General features: G+C 48.6%; 1 protein-coding gene across 5 annotated transcripts in view; it reads right to left on the bottom strand.

Moving 5' to 3' along the window:
- The window catches only part of GON4L (gon-4 like), a 2,357,623-nt gene that overhangs the window by 672,289 nt on the left and 1,667,273 nt on the right, over positions 1-18,061 (bottom strand). For all 5 annotated transcript variants that reach the window (XM_069649947.1, XM_069649953.1, XM_069649967.1 and 2 more), the window contains one exon: positions 10,809-11,085. In XM_069649947.1, the coding sequence (XP_069506048.1) occupies positions 10,809-11,085 (277 nt within the window). The remainder of the gene's footprint in view (positions 1-10,808; positions 11,086-18,061) is intronic.

The raw sequence follows: 18,061 nt of genomic DNA, 5'->3' as shown, positions 1-18,061 counted from the left end.
CTGGTTGATCCCACCAGTTCAGGGGAAGAAGACTCGTCCAGTAGAAGATCTTCTCTTGTCGTCGGGAAAGTGGTGAGGTAGTTCCAGCAGGGCTTCACCGGTGGTGGCGTCGTTGCAGATGGCTCAGCTTCTTCCCTCTTCGGATTCTTAGGTCCTGTGGCGACTTCTGAAGTTCCAGTCCAAAAGGCCCTGCTTTTATGCAGAAAAAACCCCATTCATCAGCCTAGCTGTCAATCACACATGCTAAGTGGTGAGCCGGGCGGTTCACCACTGGGCCAATGAGAACAGAGTGCGACTTGGGTTGCTAAGGCAACGCAGTCCAGGGTGCCAATTCCCCCCTCCACCCTTCCTGTGGAACCCAGACAGAGTGGCACCATTTGGAGGGCTTCTGTGGAGAAGCCCGCCAAAATAGTGGAACAAAGGGCTGGACCTTGTTCAGAATTAGAGACGGACACAAACGCCATTTTAGAATCCAGTTCTGGCAAAAAGATCCAACCGGTGATTTAATATTAAATAAATAAACCGGCGGTATCTTTAACCTTGCACCAAAAAGTGGTGCGTTTAAAATCAATGGGAAAATCCCATAGAGAATATTCCGGTGGAATATTTCGCGTGGTAACCACTGCCACCAGCCAGAAACTCGACAAGGGGGGACTGGACAGTGCCCCCTTGAAAACAGACCCAGGGGCAATCGAATTACCCCTTACCAGTACTTCCACAATATGATGGTTTGTACTGGTTCTGTTCACAATTTTGGACTAGTAAAGCCAATGGTGACTTTACATGCCCTGGGTATGGAGTATATGTTTGGGGTCACTGTGGCACCCCTATGGTACTGCACTGAAGGTGCTGTGTACCACACATACAGAAAAACAGATGATACCCTATGGAGTAAAAAGAAACCCCCATAGCCCATAAGCACATAAGTCAAAGACATACCTCAAATCATGCCTAAGAGTGGGAGTAAAAGTCTTAATTTTAGCAGGAGAGAAAAAAACAAAAATCCAGCAAAGCTGCTGGGGGACTCACTAGATTTGGGAAATTAGCCTTATAAGAGAATTCTCCCTAACAGGGCCAAAGTCAATGGTTCAAAAGTCTTTTGCTCAAGATAATAGGTTCAATGTAGATCGCGGTAAAGTTCGTGGCACAGAATCTGAACGAGGTTGGTTGGTAGAAAAGTTAGTTCAAAGAAGAGAAGAACAAACACTTGGATTGGAGAAAGATTTCAAACACTTTCACCGCGGCTGAACGAAACGGACAACCGGATTTGCACAGTACCTTAAAACGGAGAGGGAGCTGTAACTGAGACGGAACGTTCCTGGTGGTTCCTGCAGGCTCACGGTTCCTGAAGCGACTGTCGGACTGACACGAAGTAGGAAGACTGGACGGTCCTGCGCCACCCAGGGAAGAAACCAGCAGCAGAGCAAACAACGACTAAAAGGTGCGCTCCTTAAAACCCAAGCAGGGTCCGACCTTCCTGGCTATGCGGCCCACTGTAGCTCTGTACAGCAAATTCAACCAGAGGAGGGGTCCTGGCTTGTAGTTTGGTCGAACTGGTTGGTCCCACCAGCTCAAGGGAAGAAGTTTCCTGGAGGATCTTCTCGGTCATCGGAATTTGGAGATTCAGACCTGCAGCAGGGCTTCACCGGGTGGTTCAGTCGTGGTAGGGGTCCTCTTCTACCAGTTCCTCGTTGGTTCTTTCGTTCCAGTGGTGACTCTGCTCTTCCAATCCCAGTGACTGGTTTTTTATGCAGTTTTCCCCCATTCATACAGCCTGGCTGTCAATCACACAGCAGGGTGGCTGGCCTGGTGTTAGGCAGAATCCAGTGCAGTTCCCTTAGGGAGCACTACACCAAATTAGGACTACAGGTGATAGCAATAAATCCCCTTTGGTATCAGTCTGTACCACAAAGATTTAGTTGGTAGCTGTGGCTAAGCAGTCAGACTTATCTCAAGAGGGAGATGAGCAGCATTCAGGGTTTACACATTAGGCGTATTAGACTATGGAACAAGGAAACACTGACCAAAGCTTTAAAGTAGATATATATTTATTTTACACACTCCTAATAAAACACATATAGCACAAGTATCAAGCAAGTTAAATTAAGTCAAGGAAAAATATACACACTCCCTATATGAATTGTAGAACAAGTGAACCAGAGTGAAAACTGAGCAAAACGGCTAGTGGTACAGGGCAAAGGCCTAGAAGCAAAATGTTCTTCTAGCTGCAGTCAAGTCTTTGGTTAACGATATTGGAAAAGGTGGTTGCAGAAGTTGACAAGACAATGTTAAGAGAGAGGGGCGGCCAACCAAACAGGTAGGTAAAGTATTTAAAACACCTTTAGCACTACCGCGAAGAAAGGACGGCCTGGCGGAACAATGTACCTTAAAAATGAAGAAGTGGCTCCTGCGGTGGCGGTTGTTCCTGGTAGTTCCTGCAGTTCGGGTGATCCAGCAGAGGAGGAGATGCTCTCGTCGTGGAGGAAGGTTCGAGTTACTGCACTACCCAGGGATGATACCAGCCGCGGTGCTGCCCGACGAATAAAAGGTGCGCTCCTTTAAATCACGGTCCGGGTGAACTGGTGCCTGGCTATCCGGCCTTCGAGTACAGGGTACGGGAGATTCGACTAAGGCATGTCAGGGAAGTAGATTGGTAAACTGGTTGGCCCCACCAGCTCAAGGGAAGAAGGCTCTTGCAGGTGAAGATCTTCTCTCGTTGTGTGGAGAAAGTGGTGAGACGCTGCATCAGGGCTTCACCGGTGGTTCAGTCGAGGCAGATGTCTTTGGCTTCTCTCCTCTTCGGCTTCTTAGTTCCAGTGGCAACATCTTGCTCTTCCAGTCCTCAGAACCCTGCTTTTATGCAAAAAGATTCCCATTCATACAGCCTAGCTGTCACTCACACAGTGGAGTGGTCATCTTGGCAGGAGACCCTCCAGCCTATCAGGATAGAGTGCGACATGGGTTGCTGAGGCAACCCTGTCCAGAGGTCCTACTCCCCCCTACCACACAATGGACCCACCCCAGAATCAGGAGGGCTTCTGGGCAGAAGCCCACCAAGTGGACGAACAAAGGATCCCCGACCTGGGTTAGGATTGTAGAGAAAGACACGAGAAAGAAGTTATATTAAAGTTCTGGCAAATAAAACCTACCGGAGTCAAGTTAATATTAAAATGTACCGGCTATATGTTAGAGGCTTTCACAAAAAGTGATCGCCTCGAACAATGGGAAAATCCCATAGAGAAATATTCGTGGTCGAATATTTATGTTAGTAACCACTGCCACCAGCGAGAAACTTTTGAGAGAGGTACTGTAGGGTACACTCTCGAAAATGAGCATAAGGGAAAAACTATTAACCCCTTCCAGTACCTCCATAGTAAGATGGGTTGTACTGGTTTAGTTCATAGGATTTGACTAGCAAAGTCAATGGGGACTTTACATGCCCTGGGAGACAGTAGTCAGTCCCAGGGTATGGAGTCTATGGAGTCTATGTCTGGGGGTTGCTACAACACCCCTTTGTCACTGCACTGAGGGTGCTGTGTAACACATGTGAATAAAGATGGTTCCTATGATCCCATAAGCATTAAACACAAAAATAGCCTAGAACACACAACAAAAATGCCTAAGAGTGGGAAAAAGAGTCTCACTCTTAGCAGGTAAAAAGAAACAAACCCTTCAAATCCAGCATAGCTGCTGGGGAACTCTTTAGGTAAGGGAAATTAGCCATAAAATGAGAATTCTCCTTAACACCTGGCAAGGCCAGTCCCCTTAGCCAATCAGACAAGAGTGCGACTTGGGTTTCCAAGACAACCCATGGCAGGGGTCAGAAGATCCCTCCCTCACATCCTGCCCCTCTAGACTATCAGGCGCCTTAAGGAGGGCTTCTGTGCAGAAGCCCGCGAAAAGACGGCGCACAAAGGAATCATACCCGGTTTAGCGCGCAGAGAAAAACACGAGAAAGACTAACAAAAAGAAATGGCGAAAAAACCCAGCCAGACCCAAAATAAAATGTATTTGGTCAAGCGGGTTTATGTTCGAGGCGACTATAATAGCCTAAAACAATGCCACGTTTATACAATATAAATCGCGGTAGAAAAGTTAGGGTAGATACCACTGCCACCAGCCAAGTCTTAAAGTTAAGGGAGCGAAACAAGGCTCCAAGAGGCGCAGACAAAAAGGGATAAGAGTTAACCCTTTCCATTACTCCATGTAAGATGGGGTGTACTGGGTCTGCAGTTTAAAGTGACTAAAGTTAATGGCAACTTTACCTGTTTCTGGGGGACAGTAGTCAGCCCCAGAAAAATTGAGTCATTGGGAAGTCTCAAAGACAACCCTGTGTCACTGCACTAAAGATGCTGTGTAACACACAAAAAGTGGTGCACATGGAGTAGGTGAGGCTCCAGTGCCCAAGATCACACAAAAAGTGAAAACACACACAGCAAAACGCATGTAAGAGTGGGAAAAATGCTCACACTCTTACCAGGTGAAAAAGAATAAACCCTAGAAATCCAGCAAAGCTGCTGAGGGACTCATTAGGTAAGGGGAATCAGCCATGTATTGAGAATTCTCCCTAACAATTCAGCCACCTTGAAATGGAAGCCTTGGACAAGGCCATCCAATGGTTCATAGGAAACAAAGTTCACCAACAGTTGGAAGTCTTTCGAAAACTCTTTGTGCGTGTCACGTAGAACTTGAGGGCACGAGCAACGTCCAGCGAATGAAAAATCCTTTCAGCTGCTGAAGTTTTCAGAAAAAAAAACAGGTAACACCAAAGGCTCTTTTAGGTGGAATTGCAACAGAAACTTCGGCAGAAAAGAGGGTTGCGTACGCAGCACCACCCTCATTCGTGGAACATCAGGTATGGTTGCTTGCAGGATAGGGCCTGGATCTCTCCTACCCTCATGGTAGAGGTGAAGGCCACAAGGAAAGCCATTTTCCGTGAGAGGAACTGGAGAGGGGCCCAATGCATAGGCTTGAAGGAGGCAACCCAATGAGCCTAGCCAAGACCACAGAGATCCCACGCTGGGACAGGAGCCTTCACCGGTGGGAAAGATTGAGGAAAGTCCTTTGAGGAACTCCTTCACGAATTGATGAGACCAAAGTGAAGATCTTCCTGGAGACCTGGTGTAGCGAGAGATAGCCACCAGATGTACCTTTATAAAGGCTTGCGCCAGTCCAGCCTTGGCCAAGGATAGCAAGTACGGAGGGACCTGCGGGCCGTGACTCTCAGAGGGGTTATCTTCCAAGACCGGCACCATGTAGTGAAAAGCTTGAGGCGACGCCAACGGGCTGAGAAGGTCCGTATACCAAATCTGCCTCGGCCACACCGGGGCGATGAGTATCATCTGGAATGGACACGGTGTGTGGATGACTCGTAGCAGGAGAAGGAACGGAGGGAATGCGTACAGGACCAGCCCCCCAGTACACTGCGCTTCTGCTACAAGTGCGAGCTTCGTCAGGAACAGGTGGATCACCTGTTCATCAAGTGGGGAAGGCCCCAGAGAGATCTGTTTGCGACGGCGGCAAACTCCAAGTGCCAGAGGTTTGCCAGCAGGTTCCACCAGCCGATAAGGAGAACACGCCCCCCCCCAGGCTCCTCGACTGGCCTTGGCGAGCACCTCCTCACAATCTGGTGGGAGATCGTAGCCCCCAAACTCTAGTGCTGCAGGAGCCAGGCCTTCAGGTTCAGCGATCCTGGGTCGTGGTGCAGAATCGCACCTCCTTCCCTGGCAAGAAGATCTGTGACCGCTGGAAGTCTGACTAGAGGGGACGCTGACATGTCCAGAAGGTCCGGGTACCATATCGGTCTCGAACACGCCGGTGCGACGAGGATCATCCAGCACCGGGACCGTCTGATTTGATTGACTAGTCGAAGAAGCAATGGAGGGAATGCATACAGAAACAGGCCATTTCAGGGGAAAGAATGCTTCCCCCATGCTCCCCGGCTGGGGAAACCTGCTAGCGAACCTCTGGCGCTTGGTGTTCGCTGCCATAGCGAACAGATCGATCTGGGGATTGCCCATCTGTGGATGAACCACTGGGTCCTGCCGAAGTTCCCACTCGTGGCAAGAGCACAGCTCCCTGCTGAGAGAGTCGGCAATGGTGTTCTTCACTCCTACTAGATGAAACGGGATGAGTAACATACCCTGGGCTACGGCCCAGTGCCAAAAGGTCCTGCGCTTCTCTGGAGAGCGCTGGGGATCTGGTTCCCCCCTGCTTCCGGATGTAGAACATTGTGGTGGTGTTGTCCGTGAAGAACGTACCACTTTGGGGGACGGAAGGAAGGACTTGAGGGCCCAAAACACTGCCCGCAGCTCCAGCACGTTGATGTGCGACGACTTCTCCTCCGGCAGCCACAGGCCTCTTGCATGAAGACCTCTGGAATGCGCTCCCCATCCTTCCAGGGAGGCGTCCTGATGAGGTGGGGTCAGGAAATCCGTGCCTACGGACAGATGTGAGCGCACTCCCCACCACTGTATCGCTCGACGGAAACTCTCGTTGAGTATGATCTTGTCCTCGAAGCTCCACAACTCTTGTATCAAGCGGGCGTCGAGGAACTCCGGCTGCGGACACATCCGTAGCCTTCACAGTCGAATTAGGTCTGTGCATGACAACCAACATCATGCCGAGTAGGGACTTCATGGATCCCACCCTTGCGACCTTCAGGGCCAACAGCCGTTGTACCTTGCCCAAGATGATCGTGATCCTCTCCTCCGATGGAGACGCCAGGTACGACACTGTTGAGTCGGGCTCACAGAAAGAGTGCGTCCTGTGATGGAGTCAAGCAGGACTTTGCCAAGTTTATCGAGAACCCCAGGTCCGTCAGGAGTTGGACTGTCTTTGTCGTGTGGTCGACAGTAATGTCCTTTGAGTTCGTCCGGATGAGCTAGTCGTCCAGATAAGGGTAGCCGTGGATCCCTCGTAGCCGCAGCTGCACCGCCACCTGACCCAGACACTTGGTGAAAACCCTTGGTGCTGACTTTAATCCGAAGGCGAGGGCCTTGAACTGGTAGTGTTGCCCTTGAACCACGAAGCGCAGGTACTTGCGGTGTCCCTTGTGTCCCAACACGTGCTGAAGAGTCACCATCCCAAACTTTTGAGACCTGATGTTCTTATTCAGACGGCAGAGATCTAGGATGGGCCTCCACCCACCAGTCTTCTTTCTGACGAGGAAGTAACGAGAGTACACTCCGGAGCCCCGGTGCCTCTTGGGGACGAGCTCTATAGCCCCTTTCCGTAGCATGGCCCTAACTTCAAGCAGCAGCTGAGGGACGTGGTTTTCCTGCCAGGCCACCGGTGGTATTTGAGGACACTTTCGTTGGAATGCTAGTGTGTGTCTGTGGGCGAGAGCGTGCGATCGGTAGAGATGGTCTCCCACATGCTGGTGCATCAGCTGGCCTCCCACCGCAGTGCATGGGGGGGCCCGACGTACTGGCTGGTTCATTCCTGCTTGTAGGTCGACAGGCCGCCTTGCGGTCCCAGACGACGACTGTCATCCGGAAAGGCCTTGGAGCGGCCCCTGTTGGTTTCTTGGGCCGAGGAGCGGGAGGGTTGGCAGTAAGAAGAGGACCCCCCGTCGAAACCCCTCATTGATCGGGTAGACTTGCGTCCTATGGACCGAAAGGACGGCCGTCGCTGCTATAGCATGCCCAGGGCACGTGCCGTCTGTGTCCGCCTTGATGGCCTGTAGGGACTCATCCACCGCTTTCCTGAAAAGATTGCCCCCATCAAAAGGGCATGTCCAAAACCCTGGTTTGGACGTCCTGACGGAAGTTGGTGGCCTTGAGCCAGCCATGACGGTGGAGGCAGACGCCATTGCCCATCTAGTGGAACCCTGCGTCCGCGATGTCCTTGCCACGTGATTGCCAGAGAGGAAGTCTAGTAGAGGGGCGGGCTTAAACCACAGCTCCCGGTCGCATCTTGCCATGATAGCTAGGGCGTTGGCGCACTTGATGGTCGTCGCTGCAGAGTAGATCACTCCTACCCATCGCGTCCAACTTCTTCCCCTCGTTGTCCGGGGGTGGGCTCTGCAGAAACCACTGAGTCCAGCGACGGCTGGGACCGCAAGCACTTGGTGCCAGAGCCCAACACCCTGTACTTTTTCTCTAGGCGGTCCCTCTTCGCTGGGGCTATCTAAGGGTTATTCACGAGTGCCAGACCTTCATCCCAAATGTCATCCAGGAGAGGGACTGAAAGGATGGTCTTCCTCTTCGCCTTGCGACGCTGGTATAAAAAGCCCTCCTTCTCCGGCGTGAGCTGGAAAAGCTCTGATGCTCTGGAGATCATTGCATGGAACAATCCGTTCTCGTCCGGCGGGGAAGATCTGGGCGGAGGCGACAGGAGGTGCCCCATCCCGCCGTCGTCATCCGTGCCCGTCGTCTGCGCGGGGTAGCAGAGAAGGAGGTGAAGGGTGGCAAGGAGGCAGCGGGTGCCTCCTCTTCTTGGCTGGCGGTTTCTCCGTTGCCAGCTGGCCGTCACCAGCACTGTGGGGAGGGAGCGGGTGGCAGCGTCGCCGGCATCCTCTTCTGTATCTCGGATACCAGCGTATGAAGGGTTGAGAGAATGTCCATTGAAAGATCTCTAGGTGGCGCCTGGGGTGTAGGCATAGGCAGTAGGGGAGTAGGAGTAGGGCCAAGGCCCTCGTTGTCCGGAGGCCCTCCGTTGTCCCCCCCCCCACTTTCTTTGCGTCCAGAGGAGACGGTCTCAGGAGATGATCGGCATCCTCTTAGGGGTCTTTTCGATGGGTTTAAATGACGCCTCTCTCCTGGGAGGAAGGGACCCCCTGGTCATCGAAGGTGTGCCCTGCGGGTCAGCCTCTGCGGCCTTCGAAAGGGACGCTACCACCACCTCGATGGAATGCGCCGACTTTGTTTGCTGCACCTGGGCCTTCACGGTCAGGCCGGGCCCCTTGTCCTGCTTGGTGTCACGGTCGCCTGGACATCTTGTCCTGCCTGGGCTTCTCCTTAGGGGTCAGGACCACAATCCCCTTTGGCCTTCTCCGCCGATGGTAGGCCGGACGCTGTACCCAGTTTGGTCTTCTCTGGAGCCACCTTCAACTTGCCTGGGTGATCCGACTTCCTCTTGGATGAAGATACAGAGCGTTGACTGGAAAACGATGCAGCTGGGGATGTCGAATGTGCCCTTCCCATCGAGGAGCCTGCCGCAGCAGCGCTCCTGGCGGTAGCGGACTCGCGGTGCTTGGTGTTTTGTTGGACCCCCACGGGAGGAGCGCCTTAAAGGACTTAGAAGCCCACTCAGCTTTCCCAGATCAGGGAGAGGCATGCTCCTGGGAACCACCGAGTGCAGAGGTTTTGGCCTGCAGCCACAATTCCAGCAGTTTCCGCCGATCCTTCAACGTGCGCTTTGAGAGTTCATGGCAAAACGCACAATCCTCGTCCTGATGCGTTAGCTACAGGCAGTAGAGGCACTGGGAATGTGTGTGGTCCATGTAAACATTTCGCAAACCGCAGTCGGAGCAAAGCTTGAAAAGGGAAGTGGAATCCTTCTCCTGCATGATCCACGAAGTGTAGGCCTGATAGAATCTTCGGGAAGCCTCCACGAAGAAACTCGACGAAATCCGCCCTTGAGGGGCGCTGAAGAATCCGAAAAATGTCTCCCTGTTAATCTGAAGGACCATCGATGGAGCACATGGGCTCGATTGACCGAAAAATAGAGTAAAACTTTTCCAAAAAGCAAAATTCGCAGTAAAAGCTCGAGCGCTCAAGCACGAGTACTCCCAACACTTGAGCGTGCAGTAAAAATCTGAAGATGGCTGCCAGAGGAGGTGCTTAGGTAGAGGGTAGTCATTGGCTAGGGGCAGTATGACCCAGAGCTCAGTGATTGGTTGTTAGGAGAAAGACAGTTCAGAAATGAAACTGAAAAGGATGTTTTCTTTTACCAAGGATTCCCAGCCTGACAACGGGGACTATTCATGAGCATGTGAATCCATGCCAGACCCCATGCTGGAGAAGGGTATATTTCTTGTGACTTGGGTCTATTCTACTGCATCATTACTTCCCTTCCCTTTTGTTGAATAAGTCATTGAATGCATTTCTAAGAACCTAAGGTGAATGTATATATGTTTATAATTCAGTGTTGTGTAATATCTCCTACTTGTTTCATTTCTTAGTGTGCTTTGGGCCTAAAATATATTGTATTGTACTTACCCGTCTAAATTAAATTGTGTGCTTCGCTGTGTGGATTAATTGTGGACCCCTTACCCCACTCACCAACTCCTGAGAATAGCCTTGACTGCACTCCACACTTAACATGATTGGCTAACCTATCAGATTTCCCATGTTCACTATAACTAAGGCGGCCTCCTAAAATCTGCCCACCAGGCCAGATTCTAGAAATCCATCTCAACAGCTCCTGCGCCATATTTACCACTAGGAATGCCAAGTGTACTTTAAGGTTACCCTGTTGCCTAGCTTCCGACAAACTCTGCCCACTGTCTAAATATAGGTGGAAAAGATTGAGTTTAGGGCTCTGAGCTACATTAAAGTGTGAGTGCACTGGCCCCAACACCATCCAATGGGTGGGCAAACAAATTATGAGACTGAAAAGGCTAGTGTAGTGGAATAAGAGGCAGGCCTAAAAGAGAGAGGGAGAAATAGAAGAAGATCTAGGGACAGAAATAGACACTTTTTTTGAGGAGTAAGGATGGAAGGACCCGCATATTAGTGGATTAAATTAGTGGGTTTGTGGGGGGAGGATGAATAAACTGGGTATAAGAAATAAAGGTTAAAACAGTGTTTGTAAGAATTCATACATTGTTACACATCTCTTAAGGCTGGTACTGTACCCCTTACCCTGCTGAACCTTGCTGGGCTGCACTTTCGGAGGAGACTTATGAGTGGGAGAAGCAGGAGGAGCAGGCTCCACAGCATCCTCTGTCACCTCACCCACCATTTCTTCAACTTTGTGCAAGTGTTCAACAGTGCCCTCTCCTTCTCCATCGCCATCTCCTTCCTCCTCCTCTTCCTCCTCTGGCTCAGTGTTCTCCTCCTGCGAATTCTCTTCCTCAGATTCCCCCTCCTGGCTCAGATGACTTTCTGATGCCAGCCATGTCAGTTTCTCCATAGTCTCCTAGATGAGAAAAATCCCCAACACTTCAATGTGAGCCAGACCAATATGTAACCCAATTCTTGCTCAGGCCTCTCAGACCCTCAAATACCTTCAACAATTGCACAATGTTAAAGTCATCAAGTGCAAAAAAGAATATGCAGGTGTGTTTAACGCATTATGACAGTCACTCGCCTCAAATGACCATGCACCGAAAAAGTCATGCCTGGCATTCAAATTTTGTTTTATTTTATTCTGTCTGGGTGAATTAAATATACATGTTTTCTTTATAACACTCATTGTACACACTACAAATTCAGAATAAACCTCTGAGGCAATAAAATGAAAATAGAGCCACTAATGCAATGACATGTGAATCTTAGATCACGCCTGCTCACGTTATTCTGGGAAATGCTCCTCGGGACAGAATGGGGATGGCTGCCACACACGTTTCAACATCTACTGGTACACATTAAGCATTCTTGTGCTGGGAGCAGATCCTACATCTTCCTTTCATGTATAAATCAAAAGAAAAACCAAATAACTTATCTGGATTAATAATCTTTTTGATGGCTACCATGTTCCCCCTTGTTAAAATGGATTTCTAGAATATGGCCTGGTGAACAGATTTTAGGAGGCCATCCTAGTTATAGGAAACAGGGAACTTCGAGGTTAGCCAAAGCCCAATCAAGGTAGCAATGCAGAGCAGACAAGGCTTATTCCCAGGAGACTGAGTGTGGTCAGGGGCCCTCAATGAGTTCACACAGTACGGCAAACAATAATTCAATTTAGACAGTCAACTATAAAAATAGTTTAATCCAACAGGTAGTATCGCACAACTCTATGATATAAACATATTAATTTCACAGATAATACATCAGATAACATAAGCAGCAAAGCATGCAAGTATTCTAGATGTAGTAAATTGTCTGAATCAAATCACAAGACAATGTCCTAACATTAAGAAGTCCAAACAGCAATATCAATGGAGCCTTGTGTACAAAAGTTACAGGAGCCACACAATGCATCTCACCAGTATGTTGTCTCTATAAGAAGGATTGACTAGACATGTGTTGTGGTGATAGTTTTAAAGTTCTACAAAAATGATACCAGAGGTAAGTAAGAGTTGTCCTTTGTTCCAGACAATAGGCTAACCAAGGGCAGGATACCCGACCCAGGTTCGATGTGAAGAATCCTGCGTATCCCTCACTGAAAACCTGCCTATAGTCTCATTTCAGGTGGCCAGGGGAAGGCAGACGCTTCCCGATCCCAACCCTGGGGGTGGTGTACTGCGGGGGGGGTGGGGGGGGAAATCACCTGTGTGGAGACAGGGCCCAGGGTAGTGAGGAGATTCCGTGGGATGAGAAAGTATTTATACTCTGATATCAAGACTCTTAACACTGTGCCAAAAGAGGTTATGGCTTATTGCCATTTCAATGTCTCTCAACCCTCTATTACACCTAAGGTGGTGAACCCTAAAGTTGTAACGACCAAGTGTACTGTGCAAAAAGAAACACTCTTTGGTATGTAACATTAAATGCCCTGCTCACTTCCAAGGCCCACTAAAAGCAATGCGGAAATGTTGTCTTCTCCAAATTATCTTCCTCTAGACAAGTTAAAAACCCCAACCCTTCTACTAAAATTACTAAGGGAATTTGTTGCAGAGATGGTAGAGACCACAGGTAAGACTTTAAAGTAAGAATCTTTATTAAGATAAATGGTGAGAAGACCCCCAGTAACATGCGGAGTCTCCCTTGCCCAAAAAGTAATCTCCAACTGCCACAACTTAGAACATCGCAGCGCAAACAAGTAAATAAACACTCTGTGACCTCACCAGAACTTGAGGCATTGAACATTCTATTTCATCTAGCACCTGTACATTAAGAGGCATCACTATGCAGGCAACATCATAACACATCTTCCTCTTACACAAAACTCCTTCACGGTGATCTCTGCTCTCTACTCATGACCTCTCTTCACAGTGGCAATTCTGTCCTTATTCCAAACCTGACCACCAGCCACACATACTGCCCCTTTTAGCACAGCAACCACCCTGACCGGGTCTGAGTATAGTAAATCACCTTTCTTTTTTACTACACCCTTTCTTATCCTTACCCAATCTCCACACTCCACACGCAACTCCTTTCCACCTCTTCTCTCATTCTCACACATGACCCATTCACTTTTCTTCTTCCTCAAACCTTTCTCACCTCATCTACAACAACATCCGACTCCCTGCTCCTCCCCAACCACGGAGAACACGCCATTGAGAAAGGTTTGCGACCCCTCATGAGTTCAAATGGACATAAACCAGTCGTTGCATGGGCCGCCATACACAAAGCCCACATCCTATTCTGGATAGCAACCAACTTGTCAAAACCACACTCTTATCCCATGCGGTACTCTCCATCACGCATCTGTTCAATCTTTCGACCACTCCATTAGTTTCTGGATGATAAAGAGATGATCTTTTATGCTTCACACCACACTTCTTCAAGTAAGTGGAAAAACATTCACCCGTAAATTGAGTACCATTATCAGTGAGGACGCTTTCCGGAAGTCCCTCGCTAGCAAAAATATCCTGCAGCACCTTTACCATCCTTCCTCCTGAAATCTCCCTCACAATTTTGAAGTCCACCCATCTGGAAAATAAATCAACCACCAAAACTACGAACCTTCCACGACCATACCCTATGTCCACTGGTCCTAAAATGTCCAATGCAACCTCACTCCAAATCTTCTACGGAACACCCACATCAATCAAAGGCTGTTTCCTGGCTTGGATCCCTTTACCACTTCTGATGCACAAATGACACTCATTCAAACGGTTTTCAACTTCTTTGTCAAAACCCGGCCACCAATAGTCTGACTTCAACACCCCCTTGGTTTTAGTAATACCTATATGGCCACTATGAGCAAGATCAATGATTCTACTGCGAATACCAACAGGAGCTACAGCTCTCTCCCATCTGAACAATATGTCATTCACAACTGATAATTCATTCTTCACTTCCCAATATGGCCTTTCTCCTTCTGTTAACTTAGACTTGTTAGGCCAAACCGTGGCTATCACATGATATCACTCTGTTAATTACCTCATCTTTTTTCATCTCATTTATCCATTCTTGCTTGGACACAATTCCCTCTGTGGTCACAAACACCATTTCAATTTCTTCTACCTCCAATTCTTCCTGAGATGCAACTCTTACCCTCGACAAATTGTCAGCGAGAATATTTTCTTTCCCATGTATCACCTCTATAACAAAATTGTGGGTCTGCATCCTGGTCACCCAACCAGCGACTCTGCGTGAGAACTTATCAAGACCCTTCGACTCAAAAATAACTTTAAAAGGGTTGTGATCCGTCCGGAGCGCACACTCCACACAAAATTTCTGAATTTCACAACTGTCCAGTAGCATGCTAGAGCCTCCTTCTCAAGAACAGAATATCGCATTTCTGCTCCTCTCAAACCCTGTGACGCATAAGCTATCACCTTTTCAGAACCATCCTCTTGCTTCTGAGAAAGAACGGCCCCAAGACCACACTCACTGGTATCCACAGTGATGATGGATAACCTTCCTGTGTCAAAACATCCCAATGGTTTAGCCATGTCCATCTCTTCTTTGATTCCCACGAACTCTAGATCACACTCCCTGTTCCATATGAAATCTGCACCCTTTCTTAGGATCTTCCTCATTTCCACTACCTTGGAGGCATAGTTCTCTACAAATTTTTGGTAAAATTCAGTCATTCCCAAAAACGAACGCATTTCACCTTTGGTAGTTGGTCTTTCGATTTCCTTAATGGAGTTAACTATGCTCTCCTTGGGTTTCACTCCCTTATATGACACCTCATGGCCTAAATAATCCACCTTGGACACAGCAAAACTCCACTTCTCCTCCCTGTATGTAATTCCTCTCTCCTCAAAAATTTTCAGCACCTTATTCAGGTTTCTGTCATGCTCATGGTGGGTTTCGCCACACACCAGTACATCGTCCTGAAAACAAAACACTCCCTTCACACATCTAAGCAGACGATCCATGATCTTTTGAAACACCGAAGAGGCTGACTCCAATCCAAAAGGCATTCTTCTGAACTGAAAGACACCCTTATGGGTTATAAAAGCCGTAACTTTCCTGCACCCTTCTACCAACTCAATTTGGTGATACGCAGATGCCATGTCAAGTTTCGAGAACACCTTGCCTCGACCAACCAAAGTTAACATCTCACTCATGTTCGGCAAAGGATGCCTATCAACCATCACACACTTGTTAAGTTCACGCATGTCTACGCACAACCTCAGATCACCCGAGCTCGTCTTAACTACTACAACGGGGATACCCACTCAACTCCTCCAGCTCTTTCAATGACGCCCATATGCAACAACTTCTTTATCTCATTCTTAACTCCTTCCCTTAACGACAAAGCCACGGGTATGAGTTTCGCAACAACAGGCAAACTATTCTTATTCAAAATTATCTGGTGTTGAAAACACTTCACTCTGCTCAAACTCTCTTCAAACACTTTACAATGTTCCAGCACATACTTGCTACGACTCATGCTGTGTGATGATACGTGGAGTACTTGTTCAACTTGATTTGGATCTAAGCGGATGGCTAAATTTTTCTGCTCCCTCCATCCTAGTAAGGATTGACCTTTCTTGGTTATGTATACTTTACCTCTACATTCTCGTCCTTTAAATTCAAAATTGCTCCAAGCATAACCCAACAACTCAATCCTATCCTGATTATACCCTCCAGGGTTTACATCCAGCTCAAGTAATTCATTTAGCACACCCTTCATTTCCTTCTCAAACACGTTCCTGGATACTAATGTAATCTCTGATCCAGAATCAGCCATCATTTTCACTTTATGACCATTCACATTCAACTCTGCATACGGACGTTCGCAGTCCTCATTTTCACCAGTAGCGACGACATTAACAGTATTGACTATAACATTCTGCACTGGAATCTTCACTTCTTCTGAGGATCCTGCATCATCTTCTTCCTCGTTCACGTATAATACCTTCTTTTGACTGAATTGTCCAAATTGGAAATTCTTACAACAGTTCGCAAAATGCCCCTTCCTTTTGCACTTCGCGCAAGTGACTCTGCGGCCCGGACAAATGATGGACGATGCAAAATGAGTGCCACTCGCGCACCTGAAACAGAGTCTCTCATCGCCTTTCACAGTTCTCTGTGGCTGGTCGAAATTCCTTTTCTCTTCCATTACACCTCGACTTCTCTGCTTATTCTTTCCCTTTCTCTTCCCTTTCGCATCCACTACATTTAGAATTTCAGGCTTGCTTTCCTTTGGTTCACTTATCTCATTCTTAGACAATTTGGCGACACATGCCAATGAATGTTCTACACGCTTTGCAAGCTCTAATACTTCATCCAAGTTGGGATCATCCCTTAACCAAAATTCTTCTCGAATTTTATTCGATTTACAGTGTGTCATGAATTGGTCGCGGATGTGTTCATTGAATGCTTCCTGAAACCTACACGATAATGCCATGTGTTGTAACGCTGTCACATATTCTTCGACAGACTCACCATGGGCTTGCATTCGCATGCGAAAATTATAGCGTTCCAATATCGTGCTCGTTTTAGGGTTAAAATGCTTGTCCAACTTCAATAGAGCCAGATCAAATTCATTCATGTCATCACCGCCCCCATCTCCCACTGGTTGGGGAAGGGTCTCATATTCTCTGTCCTTCATACCCTAGGAAATGTAACAGCAGTGATAATTTCCTTTCATTAGAATATGAGGTTCCTCCGGCCGCCTTCATGTAATGCAGGAATCCTTTGCGCCATTGGGCCCATAATATTTTCGCCGGGCCGGGATTGGCATGAATATGGGAGGGCCAGCTATTCCGGGTAAACCTGCCATGCTTGCAGTAAATTATCTCCCTCGGCTTGTTCGTCCAAGTCAGAAGCTGGAATGGCGTCTTTTTAAAACAGGCTCAATTGCGTGCAAAGTTTCCTTTTCTCCTTTAGTTTGCACCAGGGTTGCTCCTAAGCAGACACTGGTAGAACTAGCACCTTTGTCTTTGCTCCAACATGCGACAATGGCACTTGAGATAATTTCGAACACCAGCTCCCAAATAGCAGATCCTTGGTTTGTTCACCTGCGTCTCCACCTTCCTCGGCTTATTCGCCTGCGTCTGTGCTTTTATCTTTTGGACTTCACCCCTTCTTCTCTTCCTTCCTCGCCTCTCCCCCTTTTTTTTTTCCAGCGCACCCACCTCTCGATGTATGTGCCTCCCAGTCCTGGACTCTCTTCGCCTCGTCAGCACTCGGCAATCTTCAGTAGACAGTTTCTCCACATGCAGCATGCAACATAAGCACAGCGTTACTGTTTTCCATGGGCACCTACTACCGACAATACGGTAATGCTCTTCCTCGCCCCCGTCTGTGTTTCCCTCGCCGGTACGTCGCGTCGCTTTCCTTTCCAGGTGGGCCGTGACGAAGAGGAGTGGCTTCACACGGACGGCACGGACTGTCTCAGCGTTTCGATGCGCGGCGACAACGGGGAAACCGGTGGGCGGCTCAAATGGTTGGGGCGGAACAGCGCACACACTACGGGATAGGGGAGGCCCTCGGCGGCCGGCGCAGGACTTACTTGGGGTTTTGAAGAGAAAGCTTGATCTGGAGTTCAACGGCGGCCGCTACAACGCCAAGGGACATGGCGGAGCAGCCAATTTGTGCCACAAAGGCACCAGGAAACGAAGCTTCCTTCCCTCGGCAGCCGCAACCAGGCTTGGAGCAGGAGCGTAACAGCACAACTGCGATGGGGACACTGCCAGGGGTCTTCGGATCACCCAGGAAATCCCATCCTCGTCGCCATTGTTGCAGAGATGGTAGAGACCACAGGTAAGACTTTAAAGTAAGAGTCTTTATTAAGATAAATGGTGAGAAGAAGCCCAGCAACATGCAGAGTCTCCCTTGCCCAACAAGTAATCTCCAACTGCCACAACTTAGAAACATCGCAGCGC

The sequence above is a fragment of the Ambystoma mexicanum genome, chromosome 1p, assembly GCF_040938575.1.
Source record: "Ambystoma mexicanum isolate Mex_15411 chromosome 1p, UKY_AmexF1_1, whole genome shotgun sequence".
Lineage (NCBI taxonomy): Eukaryota > Metazoa > Chordata > Amphibia > Caudata > Ambystomatidae > Ambystoma > Ambystoma mexicanum.
The sequence above is the reverse complement of the archived record's forward strand: the minus strand, read 5'-3'. Positions and strand labels throughout refer to the sequence as shown.